At 35.7% G+C, this 18,989-nt stretch overlaps 2 protein-coding genes and 1 long non-coding RNA gene across 6 annotated transcripts in view; 2 read left to right on the forward strand and 1 right to left on the reverse strand.

The window, feature by feature from the left end:
• Positions 1-18,989, forward strand: part of LOC133516485 (uncharacterized) — a 469,629-nt gene that overhangs the window by 283,367 nt on the left and 167,273 nt on the right. The gene's annotated exons all lie outside the window — the stretch shown is intronic.
• LOC133516471 (multiple C2 and transmembrane domain-containing protein) overlaps positions 1-18,989 on the reverse strand; it is a 225,741-nt gene that overhangs the window by 122,134 nt on the left and 84,618 nt on the right. The gene's annotated exons all lie outside the window — the stretch shown is intronic.
• On the forward strand, positions 12,853-18,447 carry LOC133516477 (glucose 1-dehydrogenase A-like). Its single transcript, XM_061849450.1, has 3 exons — positions 12,853-13,398; positions 16,044-16,238; positions 16,846-18,447. Exons 1-3 carry the CDS (start codon positions 12,999-13,001, stop codon positions 17,004-17,006), a joined length of 756 nt encoding a protein of 251 aa, XP_061705434.1. The 5' UTR covers positions 12,853-12,998; the 3' UTR covers positions 17,007-18,447.

An 18,989-nucleotide genomic window follows, 5' to 3' on the forward strand; every position in this document is an offset into this window, starting at 1 on the left:
CCTACCAATGATTTACAAATAAAGCACTATGGTTATGATTATGAATATTGTCACTATCTAGTGCGTTTATAGTAGTCTAGTCGGGTAGATACAGTTAGGTCCAAGGTTATCTTCTCATTTGAAACATAAAACTGGATTGCTCTTCTCAGTAAAACTGAAGTAAATTATGGCAAATTGCCACTTTGCAGTAATTGTCTGAGCAGAATACCTACTCTGGACTCTGGACTTTAGATAAAATGTGCATTAACATTTCGCGCAAGCTTACTTAAGAGGGAAGTATATCCAACATGATCGTTCTTACATAAAGAGAAAACGTTTATCCACTTCTTAAATAATTTCCGTTCTCCATGATTTTTAGTATGTTATTGACACAATGAAAATCTAGGTTTATTTTTTCTTTTATTCAAAAGTTGCAATCCAAAAGAAATGTTTTTTTTTAAAGGAAACCTAGATATATTATGCTGAAGCGATCGACATCAAAACCAAAGTGATTTGTTAAGTTTAGTAAGTAGAAACCGTTTTCTCCCGAAATATAATTGCGTAAAAAAAAGTACCGTTATTTCGTTACGATCACTAAATATACTTACTTTACTCTTCGATCCCAAAGCTATTCTTCTCTCTTTTTTCAAGTTATTAAACTTCACTCTACAACGGCTAAGTAACGCTATGATTTCCGGTTGAACTTAACGAATAACGAAGTCATCCTGAGTTTTTTGTTTTTTGCTCATTAATGTTGTATAAAGAGTAATAATAAGTAATATTGGGTAAGCCGTCTATTACTGGCCACCCTCCAATTACTGGCCACCTTATACTAAATTGGCTAAAATAAGTAAACTTAATACTCGTCTATGGTTCTGATGATTAACTTAGAATTTGAAATAGAGGTGGATTGTCAAAGAAAAAGATTGTCGCTCCAAAAGATGCCGACATACCTTTGGCCTATGATCTATTAAAGGGCGCAACTTCTTGATATTTAATAAATTTAACACATATCAGTGACAGAATAAGGATCAAATTCAAATGGCGTTCTAAAAGTTTTAATCATATGTCGAAAGACGGACAAAAATATTGGCTGTTTCATACATTTTGGCTGTCTTACCTTAACATACTTAACGTACTTTTTTTTTCACGTTTCCGGTATTGGTTTCATACTAAAAGTTGCTCAATATGACCTATATATTCAGCCCTTAAATTATTGCAGATGACTAAATAAACATCATGTATTTACGTGATATTTACTTTCATTTCATGTCCCTTTTAGAAAACATATCCGACAAGCTAGGTACTAAATAACCCCATTTGAATTATTTGTCTGCTCTCTCAGTCAGAGAACATTATCATAATGCATAATAATTTAAAATGTATGTAAAAGCTCACGTTGTACCGAAAATACTGCATAAAACGTACTACGTGCTCAATTTATGGTACAGTCAGCAGAAATTATTAAGCGAGCGAAGTGTTCAAAATTCTGAGGACAACTTTATTGTTAAGGAGATAAGAGAGAGATCATGCATACTTGTTCGACATTTTTATGACTTGAGTGCATCTGGGTTATCTAGGGAGCCCTTTTCATATTTAGCATGCTTGCTATAAAAGAAATTGCAAAAATATATAAGCTACTTTGCAATTTCAGCAAGGTTTTACATATAAATCCATCTGATCTGCAGCCAAAATGTATGAAAAATCCAAAAAAAACGTAATTTCGGGGTTGGTCCCATAGTAAAATCAGCTCGATTGAGCAATGAGAATCGACCCCTTCATTTATAGCCCCATAATGGGAGACATAATGTATGTATAATTTTCTTTTTTCCGCATTTTATAAAACATGCAAGCGAAGCGTAGGTGCCGTCAGGCGGTAGCATTACAAGTAGCAAAGCGGGCGAGGTATTTAAAAAGATTTGCATACGCTCTTAATCTCTCTACCCTTTTCCAGACGTAGTACGATTTATCGACCACACACGCACCAATAGAATTCAACTTTAGCATTTCGATTTAAGGTTCAAATTAGATTACACTTTCGAGAAATGAAACTTGTCTTCAAATAAATCATCAAAGCAGGATTAATTTGAATATATTTGATTTGGATTTTTCGGGAAAACCTTGTAGATTGGTGCGGTCTGGAAAAGGGTGAACGATACAGTTTTGTTGATTTCTGCCAAGCGGACCCCAGACCCCACGAGCCTTGGCAAAAAGTCGGAGCAGCGCGAGGAAGATGATGAAAGTGTTGTTGATTTTATTTTGAAAACTTCAACCACTTAATAACTTCTGCTGTTCATCTTTTTATTTGTCGCGTTAGCCGGATGGACCAGGCGTGAGACTGCCAGCCTCAAGATTATGGATTTGCACCACAAACTTTCTTACGAAGTTCGAGTTATTATAAATATATCTGTTTTTTCCGCAAGGTTTTGAAATATTTTTAATAGGTACTTACAGGCCAAAAGAAATATCCAACGTCACACGTCCAACCAATTGAGTAAAATAATGCAGTAAGTAGAAATAATTGCAAATTTATGAATTCAGACAATGTACATACTAGATCCACACTGGTTGTGCATACTCATTGGTTGAGCGAGCTCGTGCACGTAGATTTGTTGAACGAAAAATTGCACGGTAACGCAAGGTCCATAATAAATAAATTCAGCTTATCCCTCTCAACCCCCGTACTTTCTCTATGTTTACCCCTATAATAAGAAATAACGGTATCATTGTGTTAATGGTGGTAGTTGCTATAACTATTCCAAATTTTATATATGTACGTCAAACGGTCTCGGGGGAAAAATGCATTTAACCGATTCCCAAGATTGAAGTGACCCCGTAAGTGCTCCATGAACAATTCGCAAATTGCGGGGATCTTTCTCTTTTACCCTCACTAAGACGTAATTAGAGTGACTGAGAAAAATGCCCGCAATTGACGAACTTCGATTTTCGCGGTAGGCCTCTAGGTACCTACATTGCAACCCGCTGCTGGAATAATTACCCTCCTCCCCTCAGGAACCTACAGTGTTATTCCTTGACCATAGAAATTCCGGTGCTCGATCAGGCCAACCAATATAAGGAGGACCCTAATCTTATATTGATTTGCCTGATCGTGCAACTTGCCCGCATTGCCACCGTAATGGTACCGTACAATGGTGTGGTATCCCACAATCTCATTTGTATGTGAACCGAGCTACGAGTGTAAAGAGCTGCACTTGCACGTATTTAACAAAATTATTTCTGTGAATTTGCTGCTGGATAATGTTATTTGAATTTGAAAAAAATCGAATTGTGCTTATGAGTTTACGTACGGTAGGTACTAAATACTGCGCATTAAAATTGAGCCGATTGCAGTTTTTTCTAATTGAAGGTAATACTCGTACACAAAAAAGGATAAGTACTAATCTTAATATATATATATAATGCTAATGTGCGTACGTAAAGACAGGGTTTTCTCTACCACCACCAATTTCAATCAACTTCCTTTTGGGGTGGTAAATACCCCTCGATCTCCCGGTGGGAATAAGAGAGTTTGGTCGCGGTGGGTGGAAGTGGGTGGTTGTGGGTGGCAAAAATATGAAAAAATATACATCTGTCCTTTTCTGACTCATGAGAACTTCTGGAAAGTTCTAAAAATTTCTGGACTAATCTACAAAACTAGAATGTGTACAACTGTAACAATCGATCTAGAATGTTCGAGAAGGTTCTAAAAATTTCTAGAATGATCTAGAAAGATTCAAAATTGTGTGCAACTGCTAAAATCGATATAGAATGTTCCAGAAAATTCTAGAAATGTCTGAAATGATCTAGAAAGATTCAAAATTGTCTGCAACTGCTAAAATCGATGTGGAATGTTCCAGAAAATTCTAGAAATGTCTGGAATGATCTAGAAAGATTCAAAATTGTGTGCAACTGCTAAAATCGGTATGGAATGTTCCAGAAATATCTAAAAATTTCTGGACTAATCTAGAAAACTCTAAAATGTGTACAACTGTAACAATCGATCTAGAATGTTCGAGAAGGTTCTAAAAAATCCATATGGAATGCTCTAGATAGTTCTAGAAATGACTATAATAATCTAGAAGCTTCTAGAAAGTTCCGAAATGTGTGCAACTATTGAAATTAATCCGGACGATCCAGATCGAAATTAAGTACATCGGAATGTTCTAGAGTGTTCTGATACTAGAAATTTCGATTTCCAACGGTATATAAACCGAAAATAAGTGACTTTTTGTCAGTTGAACCGTGTTTACAGTCGCGAAAAGATCAATTGAAGTCAAGAGTAAACAGTGATTACATAAATTCAAGTGATTTGAACAAATGAGAAAGTAAAAACTATTTGACTATTCTAGAGTGTTCTGATACTAGAAATTTCGATTTCCAACGGTATATAAACCGAAAATCAGTGACTTTTTGTCAGTTGAACCGTGTTTACAGTCGCGAAAAGATCAATTGAAGTCAAGAGTAAACAGTGATTACATAAATTCAAGTGATTTGAACAAATGAGAAAGTAAAAACTATTTGACTATTCTAGAGTGTTCTGATACTAGAAATTTCTATTTCTAACGGTATATAAACCGAAAGTGAGTGACTTTTTGTTAGTTTTATCATTGTAACAACCAAGATATGCGTTTTGGTTAATTTTATTACACTTTTTATATTTACAAAGCCAAGACGAAAAAAAGTATTTGCAAAACCCAAAGTGGTTTCAAAAAGAAGGAAAATAGCACGTCACAATGAAACAGAAGAACAAAGAGAAAAACGTCTTTTGAACATTCGTAAAGGAGTAAAAAGAATTAGAGAAAATTTAACCGAAGAGGAAAGAGCACGTATTAATGAAGAAACACGATGTCGAGTAAGATCACTCCGAAATCGTCAATCGGCTGATCAACATGAACTGGAAAATACCAGAAAACAAGAAAGAATGACTACTTTACGCCAACGACGAGCTGCTTCATGTAAAATTGGAAGTTTAGAACTTCAGGCTTTCCATTATGATTGCAAAAAACAATACAATGAACATCCAAGTATTGTCATCGGAAAAATGGATACGATATGCGAGTATTGTCATGCACGGAAATTTAAAGGCGAATACTGCAGTTCTGTTAAATCGATAAAATATGTATGCAAATATATTAATAAAGGCAGTGATATGGCTGTTTTTACGTTAACCAATGAAAACCAGCATGATGAAATAGTACAGTATCAAATGGGTCGTTACATTAATACCAACGAAGCAATTTGGCGAATTTTAAGTTTTCCAATACACGATCGAGATCCACCGGTTCAACATTTATCCGTCCACCTATAAAATGGACAACGTGTGTTTTTCACAACAGAAACGGCATAAAAAGTTGCGACGGAACCACCGACTCGAACAACTTTAACAGCGTTTTTTGAATTATGCCAGAAAGACCAATTTGCTAAGACTTTACTCAGAAGTACCCAGCTATTATACATGGGATACAACAAGTAAACAATTTAATCCTCGAAAACGTGGAATGCAAGTAGAAGGACATGATGTGTTCAAGAGTAACACAATAGGACGAGTCTACACAGTGCATCCAAAAAACGCTGAATGTTTCTATCTACGCTTATTACTTCACACTATTCGTGGTCCAACGTGTTTTGAAGACCTAAAAACTGTCAATGGTTACATTTTTGAGACATCGTGAAGCATGTCAAAGATTAGGTCTACTTGAAAACGATAATCATTGGGATACACATATAATGTGTAATATGTAAATGTATTTATCATATATGTAATACGTATAATATCATATGTAAATAATTGTGTGAATAAAACATAAATTTTCCATTTACTAAGGTGTTTTTTAGGGTTCCGTAGCCAAATGGCATAAAACGGAACCCTTATAGTTTCGCCATGTCCGTCTGTCTGTCTGTCTGTCTGTCTGTCTGTCTGTCTGTCTGTCCGCGGCTTTGCTCCGTGGTCGTTAGTGCTAGAAAGCTGAACTTTGACATGGATATATAAATCAATAAAGCCGACAAAGTCGTACAATAAAATCTAAAAATTTAATTTTTTTTAAGGTACCTCCCCTACACGTAAAGTGGGGGTGAATTTTTTTTTTCGCTTCAACCCTAGAGTGTGGGGTATCGTTGGAAAGGTCTTTCAAAACTAATAGGGGTTATCAAGAAACATTTTTTGATAAAGTGAATATATTCGGAGATAATCGCTCCGAAAGAAAAAAAAAATGTGTCCCCCCCCCCTCTAACTTTTGAACCATAGGTCCAAAAAATATGAAAAAAATCGTGGAAGTAGAGCTTAAGAAAGACATTAAATGAAAACTATAGCGGACATGATCAGTTGAGCTTTTTTTGAGTTATCGCAAAAAGTTTTCCCTTCATAGTAAAAAGACTTACTTTAATTAGGTACTGATTATGCAAATTTGCCTATTTGTTTAACTCGGGTGAAAGGTACCGTTTTATCCGTTGGTTAACAATTTACTATATTTTAAGCTCCAGTTTAGCTTATTGTGACGGAAGAGTAACTACGGAACCCTACACTGAGCGTGGCCCGACATGCTCTTGGCCGGTTTTTATTTTAACTTATAATTATTTCAATTAGTTAATTAATTAAATATACTTTCTATACACCGCATATTTAATGGTCGACTACTTACTTACTTACTTACTTACTTTCAATATCTAAGATAGAAATCTATATTATCTACGTTAAAAAATGCATCCTCAAATATTTTTTATACCATTAAACATGCGATGTATTTTAACCCGAGCAACGCCGGGTTTCGCAGCTATATAACATAAAATTTCTGACAAATAATAACCGTGTGTACGGGCGACGTTTACCTATGCCACTTTTTGTGTGACTCCGTGTGTGTGGGTTTTTTATTGAATATGACATTAAATAGCGTTATTAGTGTTATTACCATATTATTATAAATTTAATCCTGTCATTGTTGTATATATAAATAGGTATAGGTACTTACACGGTTTAAAATATATAAATTATCTTAAAACTAACGGTCATATCATCAACAATTTCCTAGATATTTCCAAATTTTACATAAGTATATTATGTATTTTCAAATCGTGTCTGTGGGTTTCTGATTAACTTATTACTTCGTGTTATTATATTTAAAAAATCAAGTTGCCTATATGTCAGGAAGATTTTATTACTTAAAAATTTAAAACATACAGATAAATTAAATTCCTTTTAAACTTTAAATGAACCTTTTGGTGCGCGACAAAATATGAAATTAAACGATATTTAACCACACTTTACACTCCTTTCTTTACGTTAAAAGAAAAAGCCACGGTACTTTGCAGTCACACACACTGTTTAGCAGTAACTTGTTTGACTAAGGGAGTACTATAGTAGTGAGTTTGTGAAGTTAGGGCTTGTCGAGTTAAAAACTTGGCTCTACAAGATATTTGATAAATTTTTGGCAGTGTGAGCCTTATGGTTTCGTCTTGGCAACATTTTACATGAAAATGGTTTTGATGGGATATATTATTCTGTAGACATTATAATGAACGTTTAGTTTTAATGAATAGTTAGTTAATTTAATTTTTATTTATGCTTTATTTACTGTATATGTTGTATATCGTCTTATGTTGTCCCAATAAATAATAGAATTTAACGATCTGGTACATGAATATCATGTTTTTCTTATTTTAGTCGCAAGTACCCGCTTAAAACGCCACGTACCTCGCCATTAAACGGCTCAGGAACGCTTCGGCCCCAGTTTCATTTCGTCATCTCCATAAATCGTCCGCAGTGTTATGTCGTCACCCTACAATTCCTAATTCGTAACCTTCCTAACTCGTCCACTTTCTTATATCGTCAATACCCCATTTTGTCTAAATTCCTATTTTGACCATAGTGCCAACTCGTCCAATATCTGATATCGTCAATATACCATTTTTGTCTACGTTCCTATTTCGACCAAAGTGCCAACTCGTCCGCGTTCTTTTATCGACCTAGGATAAACGGTAAGGTAAAGTCTAAAGGCAGTGTTTCATTGGAAATCTTATAGGCAAGTGCGAGTCGGACACAGCCATGAAGGGTATCGTAGTATAAAAAAAATACTTACTGGATCTCGTCCAAACAAATTTTCGCTGGAAGTTTGCATGATAATATTGATAATGTACATCATATATTTTTTTAGATTTTTCATTCTCTTATTTTAAAAGTTACTTCAATATAATTTTTGAAGACCTATCCATACATACTCGTACATAGGTTCACGAAAAAAAATTGCGAGTCTCTGTTTGAAGTATACTTCAAACTGAGCCCTAAAATATATATATATTTTTTTTGTGTGAAAATCTTAAAGCGGTTTACAGAATATGTCTACTTACCGTTTTTCAAGTTTTTTTAGTTGACGAGTTGGCACTGTGGTCTAAATAGGAATGTTGACGAGTAAGCACTATGGACGAATTAGGAGTGTTGACGAATCGGCACTGTAGTCTAATTAGGAATATAACCAAGTTACTACAGTGGCCCACGTAAGAAAGCGGGCGAGATAAGAAAGTGACGATATAGGAATGCTGGCGAATCGGAACAGTAGACCAAATGCGAATGAGAACTACTTAAGAAGTTGACGAAATAAAACTGAGGCCGAAGCGGTCCTGAGCCCATTAAACACGACAAAATACACTAAATAATGCTTAAATATAAATTAAATATATAATATACCTCGCCATCAAACGTCACAGTTTGGGGAGTTTTATAAAGGGTCTAGCAGGCTAAGCGAACAAGAAGTGCCCCCAACGACGGATTTTGTTCTGGTAGTGTACTGTTAGGTCCTAAGGACCCTCCATGCTTAACATCAGACCTCGATTCTCTTTTGTTTGCGAGTTATTCAGGATAACGTAAAATAATTAGGGTATCATTGAAAGTGTCATATTTTATAAACGATTCAAGTTACGTGAACCAAACAAAATTATATTTGATAACAATAAAAAAAAACTACAAAATGCATATTTTTTACCAACATCCTGTCCTTAAACTTCATTGCAAAAAATAAAAATATTTTTTTCCTTCCAATTTTTTTTTACTTTTCGCGGAGGTACACCACCAAAAAAAAAATGCATGAGTAGCCACTAATTCCCACTAGTCTATTTTTAGACTTTTGATTTTGTTAACTTTACGATGTCTACAGGAAACACGTTAATGAGTTAAGCATATATAATACAATAAAAAGTGTGTGACCCCTATTCAATTCCATTGTTCGGGCGACGTGTCCATGTTCCATTTCCAAGTTCTTCGAACTCCATAACTTGATTAACGTTGCGCAAATTCCGCACTGTCATATGAATCGATCACGATTATAAATTATTTAAAATGTCTAATGGGAGAGACCGAGCTTTGGTCGGAAAAATATAAAAACTCAAAAATACACGTTTTCCCAGAGATAAAGCCTAGTGAGATCGATTTTTTGCCCCCGAAATCCCTCATATACTTAGCAAATTTCATCGAAATCGTTAGAGCCGTTTCCGAGATCCCCGAAATATACTAAAATACTAATATTGCTCATTGAAAGGTACCCGATATACTTACGGTTTCCCTGATAGTAATAACACCAACACTGTTAAGGTACCGTTTGGATTCAGACCAGCATTACGGCAGCTCGTACTGTAGCACGACGTTACTGCAGCAAATATCAAAGTTTTGACCTTTGTAACACCATTAAGGGCCTGTTTCATATTTGAAGATAAATACCATACATCAACTGGTAGATAAATACCTTTAAAACTTAGTTTTATCTGGCAGTTAATTTATTTGTTAATTAGCTATCCAATACTTTACTCAGACTTTGTAAAACGGACCCTTAGTTGATATCTAAAATATTAAATGATTTAACTTAACCTCTCCGTTTATGAAAGGGATCTTGACCGAATTTTAGTCATCGCTTAGCATTTTTTCCACAAATATAAACTTGCAATTCTATAGAGGTACCTACCCGCGATTTTTTACCACCACACACATATGAAAGGTTGAAAGTGCTGATCCCACCTTAACTGTTGCAGTATTGCGGGGTAAATTATAAGATTATTGATGTTTAAGACGTAGTTTAAGGAAGCTCGGGTACGTCCTTAAACTACGTCCATAAAAGAGGTATGGGCATTGTGAATGTCATCTTGCTTTGTGTGGTAGGGCACAGCACAGCGGATGTCATTCCAGATCTAGAGCAGAGTCCACTGGAGAAGTACCTCCATCTTACAGAAAACCGCAGCCAAATAACACCAGACCCTACTCATAGTTTTGTGTTCCTGTCGGTGAGTAAGATTGCCAGAGCTCAATGAGGGTATGGAGTGTTGTTAAGGTCGGCAACGCGCATGAAACTCGTCTGGAGTTACAGGCGTACAGGCTACGGAGACTGCTTACCATCAGGCGGGACGCAAGCTTGTTTGCCACCGAAAAGCCATCCGGAATCCACAGTTCATAGGCCATGAAATATGAATATTATAGGTTGGCGAAATCATTTGCATAATTCGTCATACAAATTGTTTGAGAGATGTGCCCAAATTATATTTTGTCAACTATTTACAGCTACTCCGGCCACGCCGCACACATGTGGTTCTATTGTCATTAAATTACCCCAATTAGTTCTACAAGCGAACAATATCCATGAAGGTGACTTATAATCATTACAAAACGACAGACATTATCTTCAAAATTGCTGTATTTATAAAGCTAATAGTCATATAAGTAGCTTCATTTACAAAACAAGCATCAGTGACCAATATGGCGTTCAGAGACAAGGTCGTCCTAGTGACCGGTGGGAGCTCGGGCATCGGCAAAGCCATAGCCATACATTTCGCTAAAGAAAAAGCTAGAATAGTCATTATTGGTCGTACTAAAGCGACTATAGATGAAGTGAAGGATATTTGTACGGTGAACAGTGGGAATGAAGCTATGGGGATACAAGCGGATGTCAGCAAGGATGCGGATGTTGAAATGATTGTCAATAAAGTCACTGGAACATACGGAAGGTTGGATGTATTGGTCAACAATGCTGGGGTTTTTATTTCTGATGATATCTTTTCGGCTACTATGGAAAATTTCGACGCGCATATAAATACGAATCTGAGAGGGACTTTTAACCTGACGAGGCTGTTTGTGCCACTTCTGATCAAGTCACAGGGTAAGTGTCCTACAAGTGTCCTGCTATAACAGAGGTATTAATACCTGTATCAAATATCTTCTGTGCCAACACAGTGCGGTCACTCGTAATGGAGTACAAATGATAATTGGTTTTTATTCTCTACCGCCATTTTCTTAGCGCCCTAGTGGCAGGGAGAGACGAAAAATGTACCATCGAAAAACTTGATTCTTGACCCACCGTGAAAGCGTTATATGCACTAAGCACATTTATTATCAACTTAATTCCGTTATTGATAATATTTATGTATGTACTCGTACTTATGTAAACTTTCAAGGTCAAAACTAACAATTATACAGTGAGTAAATCCAATACTCGAATAACTTGTTCGAATTCTGCATTGTCATATGAGTCGTTAAAACGTTAAATGTTGTAAATGATTTATGTTTCTGGCTTCCCCTATAAATACTAGTAGTTTGTTGCTTGTGTCATATTTGCGTTGTTAGTCTTTTAAAGCTTTATAAGAAATCACTTCGTAAAAGCGAATTGACTAATCCCCTTATTCATAAACGTGTACTAAAGTTTCGATGCCGTTAATTTGAATTTTGTATTTTTGGTCTGACTATGACGAAAATCCATATTTGTGGATCCGAGAGGAGAGGCCCCTTAATCTAAGGTAAAACTTGCAAAAAAATCATATGTCTGACATCATTGTGATTTGAAATATCATGTTGATATTACAATTTAAGTTTGAATTGGCCTCAAGTTGCAATATTGTTATCTTTTTTTAAGATATCGGATATTTGGGAACAAAGTTTAATGACACATAGGGCACTGACATAATGTACTAGACAGGCTATCGAGAACAAATTGTGTCCGCCAATCCGCCATTTTTGGCGTTTGACGTTTGTCACTAAGCTAAAGAATAAGCATAGCTGTTTAGCTAGCCAGAGGCGAAACTGTTATGGCAACTGTTTAGTTTCTGCCTACATACGCACTATAAAGAATCTAGATAAAATGTATTTATTTCCTTAAGTGTTTTGAAATATGTAACACGGACGACATTAAAATTTATAAAAATAGTCATAAAACTCTTTCTATTTGACTCTCGTACTCGTAGCAATTTTGATCAAATCGCGCTTATAGAATAATATACTATTTACATATAAGAAATACACTACAAAAAATTACGAGATGAAGAGTAATATATCATAATTGTGTATATAGGCTGCAAACAATAAGATAGGTAATCATTAGTGTGTCTACGTGTTACATCTGCGAAATGTAATCTATGCGCCAAAGAAAATGGCGTACCACCGCGAGTGTTTAAAGTGACGTTTCAAAATAATCTAAATGAGCTTAAAACAAGAGTTTTTCGCAGTGGATTGTTAATATATTGCTTTTATTATGTTTCTTGATATTATTAGAATACATTTTCGTAACGCACAATGGCACTTTTAATTATTATTTTTTTAATTTTTATCACATGCGTGGCATCTCGCCAGTAGTTGGAGACGTACTAAACGCAGTGAAGTGCTTGCACTTCATTGAGGTGCGGAAACATTTTGTTAGAGATGCTGACTCTAGTACTATAACACCTCAATGTCATAGGGAGTTCCTTTATTGATTAAGAAACTCACATTATCGATGCTTGGCCCATGTACGTTTTTGTAAATTCAGTTTATCGATATAGGAAGTTCCTACCTGGCATAACATTTTGCCCCCAAAATTCCTATGTCCATCCAGACATTGGATTTTTTTGGCATCTTATCTTATTAGGTTTTTTAGAGACTCACGCGTAATCAGCATGAAGGCGACTTATCACAAGATACTAGTAGCAAATCTGCAGATATTATTATCAATTTACCATGATAAGTAAATCTAATAAGCTTATAAATAGCATTGCTGCTGATACACGCAACATTTGTTACTATGGCGTTCAGAGATAAAGTCGTCCTAGTCACTGGAGGCAGCTCGGGCATCGGCAAAGCCATAGCCATACATTTCTCTATAGAAAAAGCAAAGGTAGTCATCGTTGGTCGCACTAAAGCAACTATAGATGAAGTGAAGGATATTTGTACGGATAACAGTGGGAATGAAGCTATGGGGATACAAGCAGATGTCAGCAAGGATGCTGATGTTGAAATGATAGTACAAAAAGTCACTGCAACATTCGGACATTTGGATGTGTTAGTGAACAATGCCGGGGTGTTCATATCTGACGATATATTTACGGCTACTATGGAAAATTTCGACGCGCATATAAATACGAATCTGAGAGGGACTTTTAACCTGACGAGACAATTTGTGCCACTTCTTATTAAGTCACAGGGTAAGTCTGATACATTTTACCAAAATAATTGCCGTAACTGACTCTAAAAGCATCTGTTGCGGCAACATATAAGATCCGTGTTGCTAGTACGTATGTCTAGTATTATTAGAGTTTTGCCATTTCGGGAAATATTCTCGAGCTGAAACGAGCTATTCTCATACAAAACGGAGTGCTTGTGAGAACAGCTCAACTCTAAGTATAATTAGGGCGGTCAGTGTACTGGTATTACTTAAATTAAAATCTGTAAAATATTAATTATTTGTTTAGGTTTCATACTACATTAAAAATTTTATAGCCGTTTAGCACCCCTTTGTAGTTGAGATATAATTACAAAATTTGTCATATTTTATCCACATATTAGGTATCAAATTAGGGGGTGGCAAGTCTTCTGGCTAGAGTTACAATTTTTCCCATACAAACGTGAACCACCCTCTGGTAGGTTGGATATTTTGACTACTTGTCCTTTTACTTAGTGCTCTTTAGGGTGACGCGAAGTTATTAAAAACAAAGCAAGGTCTGAAATGTATCAAAAAACTCTGCAGACTACGGTAGGCTTCCACATCATTCATTAATTTCATTATCTACTTGTACTTGTGAAAAACATATTTACAACGACATTTATTAATAAATAAACATAAATTATAGGATTTGATCTTGTACTTTATAGCGCGGAAATACGGTAAGTATTTGAATGAGTGTTCTGTTATAGGCAGATGTTAGGAGATTAAAATATTATAAAATATGAAAGCAGATAAAGTGCCTCTCTACCTAACAAGGGATTTCCACGACATTTGTAGCACGTAGATCAGGGGGCCTAGCCAAGATGACAATATTTGCAGCAAATGTGCGACCACACTCGCTGCAAGTCAGCACCCTTCCGATATAATTGTAAAGTATGGCCACAGGTGGTCTGGCCTTCAGCTCGTCGCGCTTATATATACGAGTATATAGTTAAGAATTGTAACAGCGGGATTTTGAAGTGTCTTCTATAGGGTAAAGGCACCAGTAGTCAGCCTTATAACGCATTTTTAAAGTTTGTACTCTCGACGTTTCTAAAGGATTAGTCGGATAAATAAACGCATGACATGGTTAGATCAAGTGTTTATTATAGTTTTGAAATAAAGTATGTCAAAAAATAACAATCCTCTTTATAATATCTATAATTAAGATTAAACAAAAAATGGCACTTTTCTCCAGTAGTCAGCCTCTAAAATCCAGTAAGCAGCCTTTGTGTACCCAGTACTCAGCCTTTATAAACTATTAATAACAATGAAATAAAAAACACTATTATTTGTATTAAAGTTAACGATATTATAATATTTATCATTCCTAGGTAGGAAGCTAGAGTATAGGTAGGTCTAGGTACCTATACTCTCATAAGTACAATTCTCATGCCACGAAATTTGTAGGCCATAGGTACTTAAAATTATTCTTGCAAACTAATAAACACTGTATTTATCTTCTTATTTTTTATTAATGAATCTGTTTATTGAATATAATTCATTATTTTTAAAATCGGTTTAAATGCTGGTGAAACCCGTGCAGGGGTCCGTTAGATATTGGAATATTTCTCAACAAAAGTATGTATACACTTTACAACCTTATTTAAATGAGTTAAAGTTCATAATATTTGGCAGCGACGTACCAAGGAAGATAATGGCTGAGTACTGGATCCGTGAAACCCAGTGGTCAGCCGCATTAAAACGTTATTTCAAATGCGGCTGACTACTGGGTTTTACTTTAAATTGACTGAGACATGCCTAACTAAATTTGAAAATGTAAATGTAACGGTCCTAACGGTAGCATTAGATCGAAAATAAAAAAAATAACTAATAACCCGAAAGTCAGCCGCGGGAGGCTGGGCACTGGATTTTTTGTAAAAAAGTGGTATCCAGTGGTCAACCTCCTCAATTTATAAGTTAAATATTGATATTTCTATTTAAATATAACGCAATTTAATAGATAAACTAACCAATAAACCCATCATTAACAAAAAACAGTAACTTTTTATATTAAAATATATTTTTTCTCACGCGTTAAAAGAACACCACGTGCAGTAAAAAATATGGCGGACATGACACTCCAGCTCTCGTCAACAAACATCACCTTTATGAACGAGTATATTTCCTCTCCCCGATACCTCACCGCACCTGCCGCGTTACGTATTAACGAATAAGGAATCAGAGCTCCTATTTGACTACACGCGATTTGTTTAATCGAATATACCAGATATTTATGACCAATAAACGACTTAAAAGGCTGACTACTGGTCCCTGGCTGGCCACTGGTGCTGTTACCCTACCTAGGTTTGGATATAAACCATGATCCGGTACCACTGTTTTTTTGTCCCAAATCCCGACCCGATGCTTCGCGTATAACAGATCAAAAGTTATATATGTACATGATAGGTACCTATGGTATTTGCAGTATACAAACCTGCATTCTACTTGCAAGAAAACACGAATGTTATTTCAATTAAATCTAATCACATATTAGTCATGCTCGAATATATTTGGCTTTGCGATACTTATCTTATTAGTCAATTCAACAATTGAAAAGGACGCATGATAATAGTTTAATAGACTCAATAACTATATTTATCCTTAGTCATTATATTATTATAATAATTGTACGTTTGCGTGCAGGAAATATCATCAACATATCCGGCGTGGAAGCGGTCAAGTACTGGGAAGGGCTGCTGACTGACAGCTTGTCAAAGGTGGCGATACAACATTTGACAAAGTATGTCGCTTACGAGCTGGGGCCGAAGAAAGTTCGCTCTAATTCTGTAGCGCTGGGCTATGTCACGGGCACGAAGATTATAGAGAGAGCGAATATAGGTAAAACTTTAAATATTTATTACCTATTATTACTGATTTAAATGAAATCTAACTAATATAGTAAATTTACTGCAATCTTTCGACTCCATATGACTTTGATCCTTATCCTTTCACTATTACATATACGTACATATGTTATAAATTTATTAAATATCAAGAAGTGGCGCCATCTAATAGAGCATAGGGCAAAGGTTATGGCGGCATCGTTTCGAGCGTTTTACTGTGGCTACAAAGTTTTCGTTGACAATCCACCTCTATTTCAAGTTCTCTTTGCTACTATAGTTGTTAGTTTTGTACTGGGCCCCAACGGCTTATCCTTTGTCTATTGTTAACTAAAACCGCGCGTGCCACTACCTGTGTTACGGGCCAGCTACAAAGCTAATAACTATACTAAACTATTCATTATTAATCAGTGATTGCCCAAAATTTTGCTTGGAGATATAAATATTCGAAAATTTCATTATAGATGTTAAAAAAATACTGCCAATCGTCTTCCTCGTGGAATGAACTCAATCTAGCAGTTCTACCTCCAACGCCATTTATGATTATTTTTAAATTTTTGGCTTACAAGACCTTGTGAAGAACATTTTTGTCTATAATTTTACAGATCCCGAAGAGTTCGGTCGAGGGTTTCTCCCAAGCGTACCCCTGGGAGAGTTCATCAAACCAGAGGACGTGGCGAAGACAGTAGCTTTCATTGCCAGCGATGCTGCCCGCCATATTACTGGACAGAACATAGTTATGGACGGAGGGTTCAGTTGCTATTAATGCGAAGTACACCATCTAACATTTTGCAATACGCAAGACACACAACTAAGAGGTTTTACGCATAGTAAGTGGGAAGAGACGAGAAGTTTGTTGAGAACCATAGAAAACAGAAGAGGAAAGATGCTTGGACACCTGCTACGACACGACGAATTTATCAAAAACAGAGTTGAAGCAAACAGAAAGAAGGGAAAACCAACGAGAGCGTACGAGTACATGGATTGTAAAGGAAAACTCAACATTGTGTCATATAAGGCTGTAAAAGGAGAAGGCATTGTACCGACATACATGGAAATCGCTCCACCGACCAGTGTAACTCTAATATCTGATGATATCAAATATTTGGATACAACTCTATTGCCTCAGAGGATATGGCGAAGACAGTGGCCTTCACTGCCATGGCTACATTACTGCCTTCAACAGTCATCTGATTTACGAGTATCTGAATATGACTCTACGGAGATTCCGGCTAGGTTGAAATATTGTGAATAAGTGACCATAAAACTGATTGACCTATTTTGACGACCAGTCCGGTCACTACCCACTAGGCCGATAGTGGGTAGTGACCCTGCCTATGAAGCCAATGGTCCTGGGTTCGAATCCCGGTAAAGGCATTTACTTCTGTGATGAGCACAGATATTTTTTCTGTGTCATTGATGTTTTCTATGTATTTAAATATTTGTATATTATATAATATCGTTGTCTGAGCACCCACAACACCAGCCTTCTTGGCTTACCACCGGACTTAGTCAATTTGTGTAAAAATGTCCCTATAATATTTATTTATTTATAAAAGTCACGTATGTACATAAGTTTCTAAAAAACGCCCATAAATTATGTTTACGAGCTTCGTTGTTTAATGCATTGTTGCTTACTAACATCTGCCCGCGACTTCGTCTGCGTGGGATAATGAAGATGATGATGATGAATATAACCTTTACAAACACTTTCTGAGCAACCGAGTAGTGAGGGCTTGGAACAGACTCCTAGAAGATGTGGTTTCAGCACAAAATGTGAACCAGTTTAAAAATAAATTAGACAAGCATATTATATCTACTACTCGTTCATGATAATTATCTTTATGATTACTGAATAGAGGTCATATCAGTTGTCATAACTGCTTATTAAATAATAATAATAATATTATTATTTGTCCGTCCTCGGGCCTCGAACTATCTTCATACCAAATTTCATCTAAATCGGTTTAGCGGTTAAAGCGTGAATGCGAATACGTAATAGACAGACAGACACACAGAGCTACTTTCGCATTTTTATTATTAGAAGGGATGACTGTAGAATTTTTTTTGGTAGCAGCTGTACTTTTTACAACATTGAAATTCTAATATATTGTTGAAGATAAAGGGAAAAAATATGGTGTTATGTTTTGGATTTATGGCGGGGCAATATGTGGTTATTATAATATGTTTTTACTCAACTCTTTGAATTATACTTGTTTCATTTATTACGGTATTACTGATGTATGGGTAAATAAGTTTTTAGCAAAAATTAAATTTTAAGTATAAGTAATGCTTATCGCTGTCTGTACTTTTCTTTCCATGGCCGACACAATTGACTCATTGAAACATTTTAGAAACCCCAAATACAATTAGATTGCGTTGTTTTATCACAGAGTTCATATGGTCACCTCCTGTCTCCATCATCATCATAGATCATTGTCATACATATGTATGCAAAATTTCAGCTCAATCTGAAATACATAATTACATAGGTACATACCAGTAGCGGCGCGTGAAAATTCTGGCTAGGCAACTCGGAACAAAAAAAAAACACCTTACCATTATGTACTTTTTTTCATGATAAAAGTGAAGCGTGCGCTAGGTGTGTCCTTGGGCGCGACCTTTTGCAGTTATTGTATAACCACCTTTGCCATACTATTATACCCACAAAATATCACTGTTTTAGTAACTTTATATATTAATTTGTGCACAAAACTAAGTAAAATCACATAAAAACATTTAAAACTCT

This window comes from Cydia pomonella, chromosome 3 (genome assembly GCF_033807575.1).
Source record: "Cydia pomonella isolate Wapato2018A chromosome 3, ilCydPomo1, whole genome shotgun sequence".
Taxonomy (NCBI): Eukaryota; Metazoa; Arthropoda; class Insecta; order Lepidoptera; family Tortricidae; genus Cydia; species Cydia pomonella.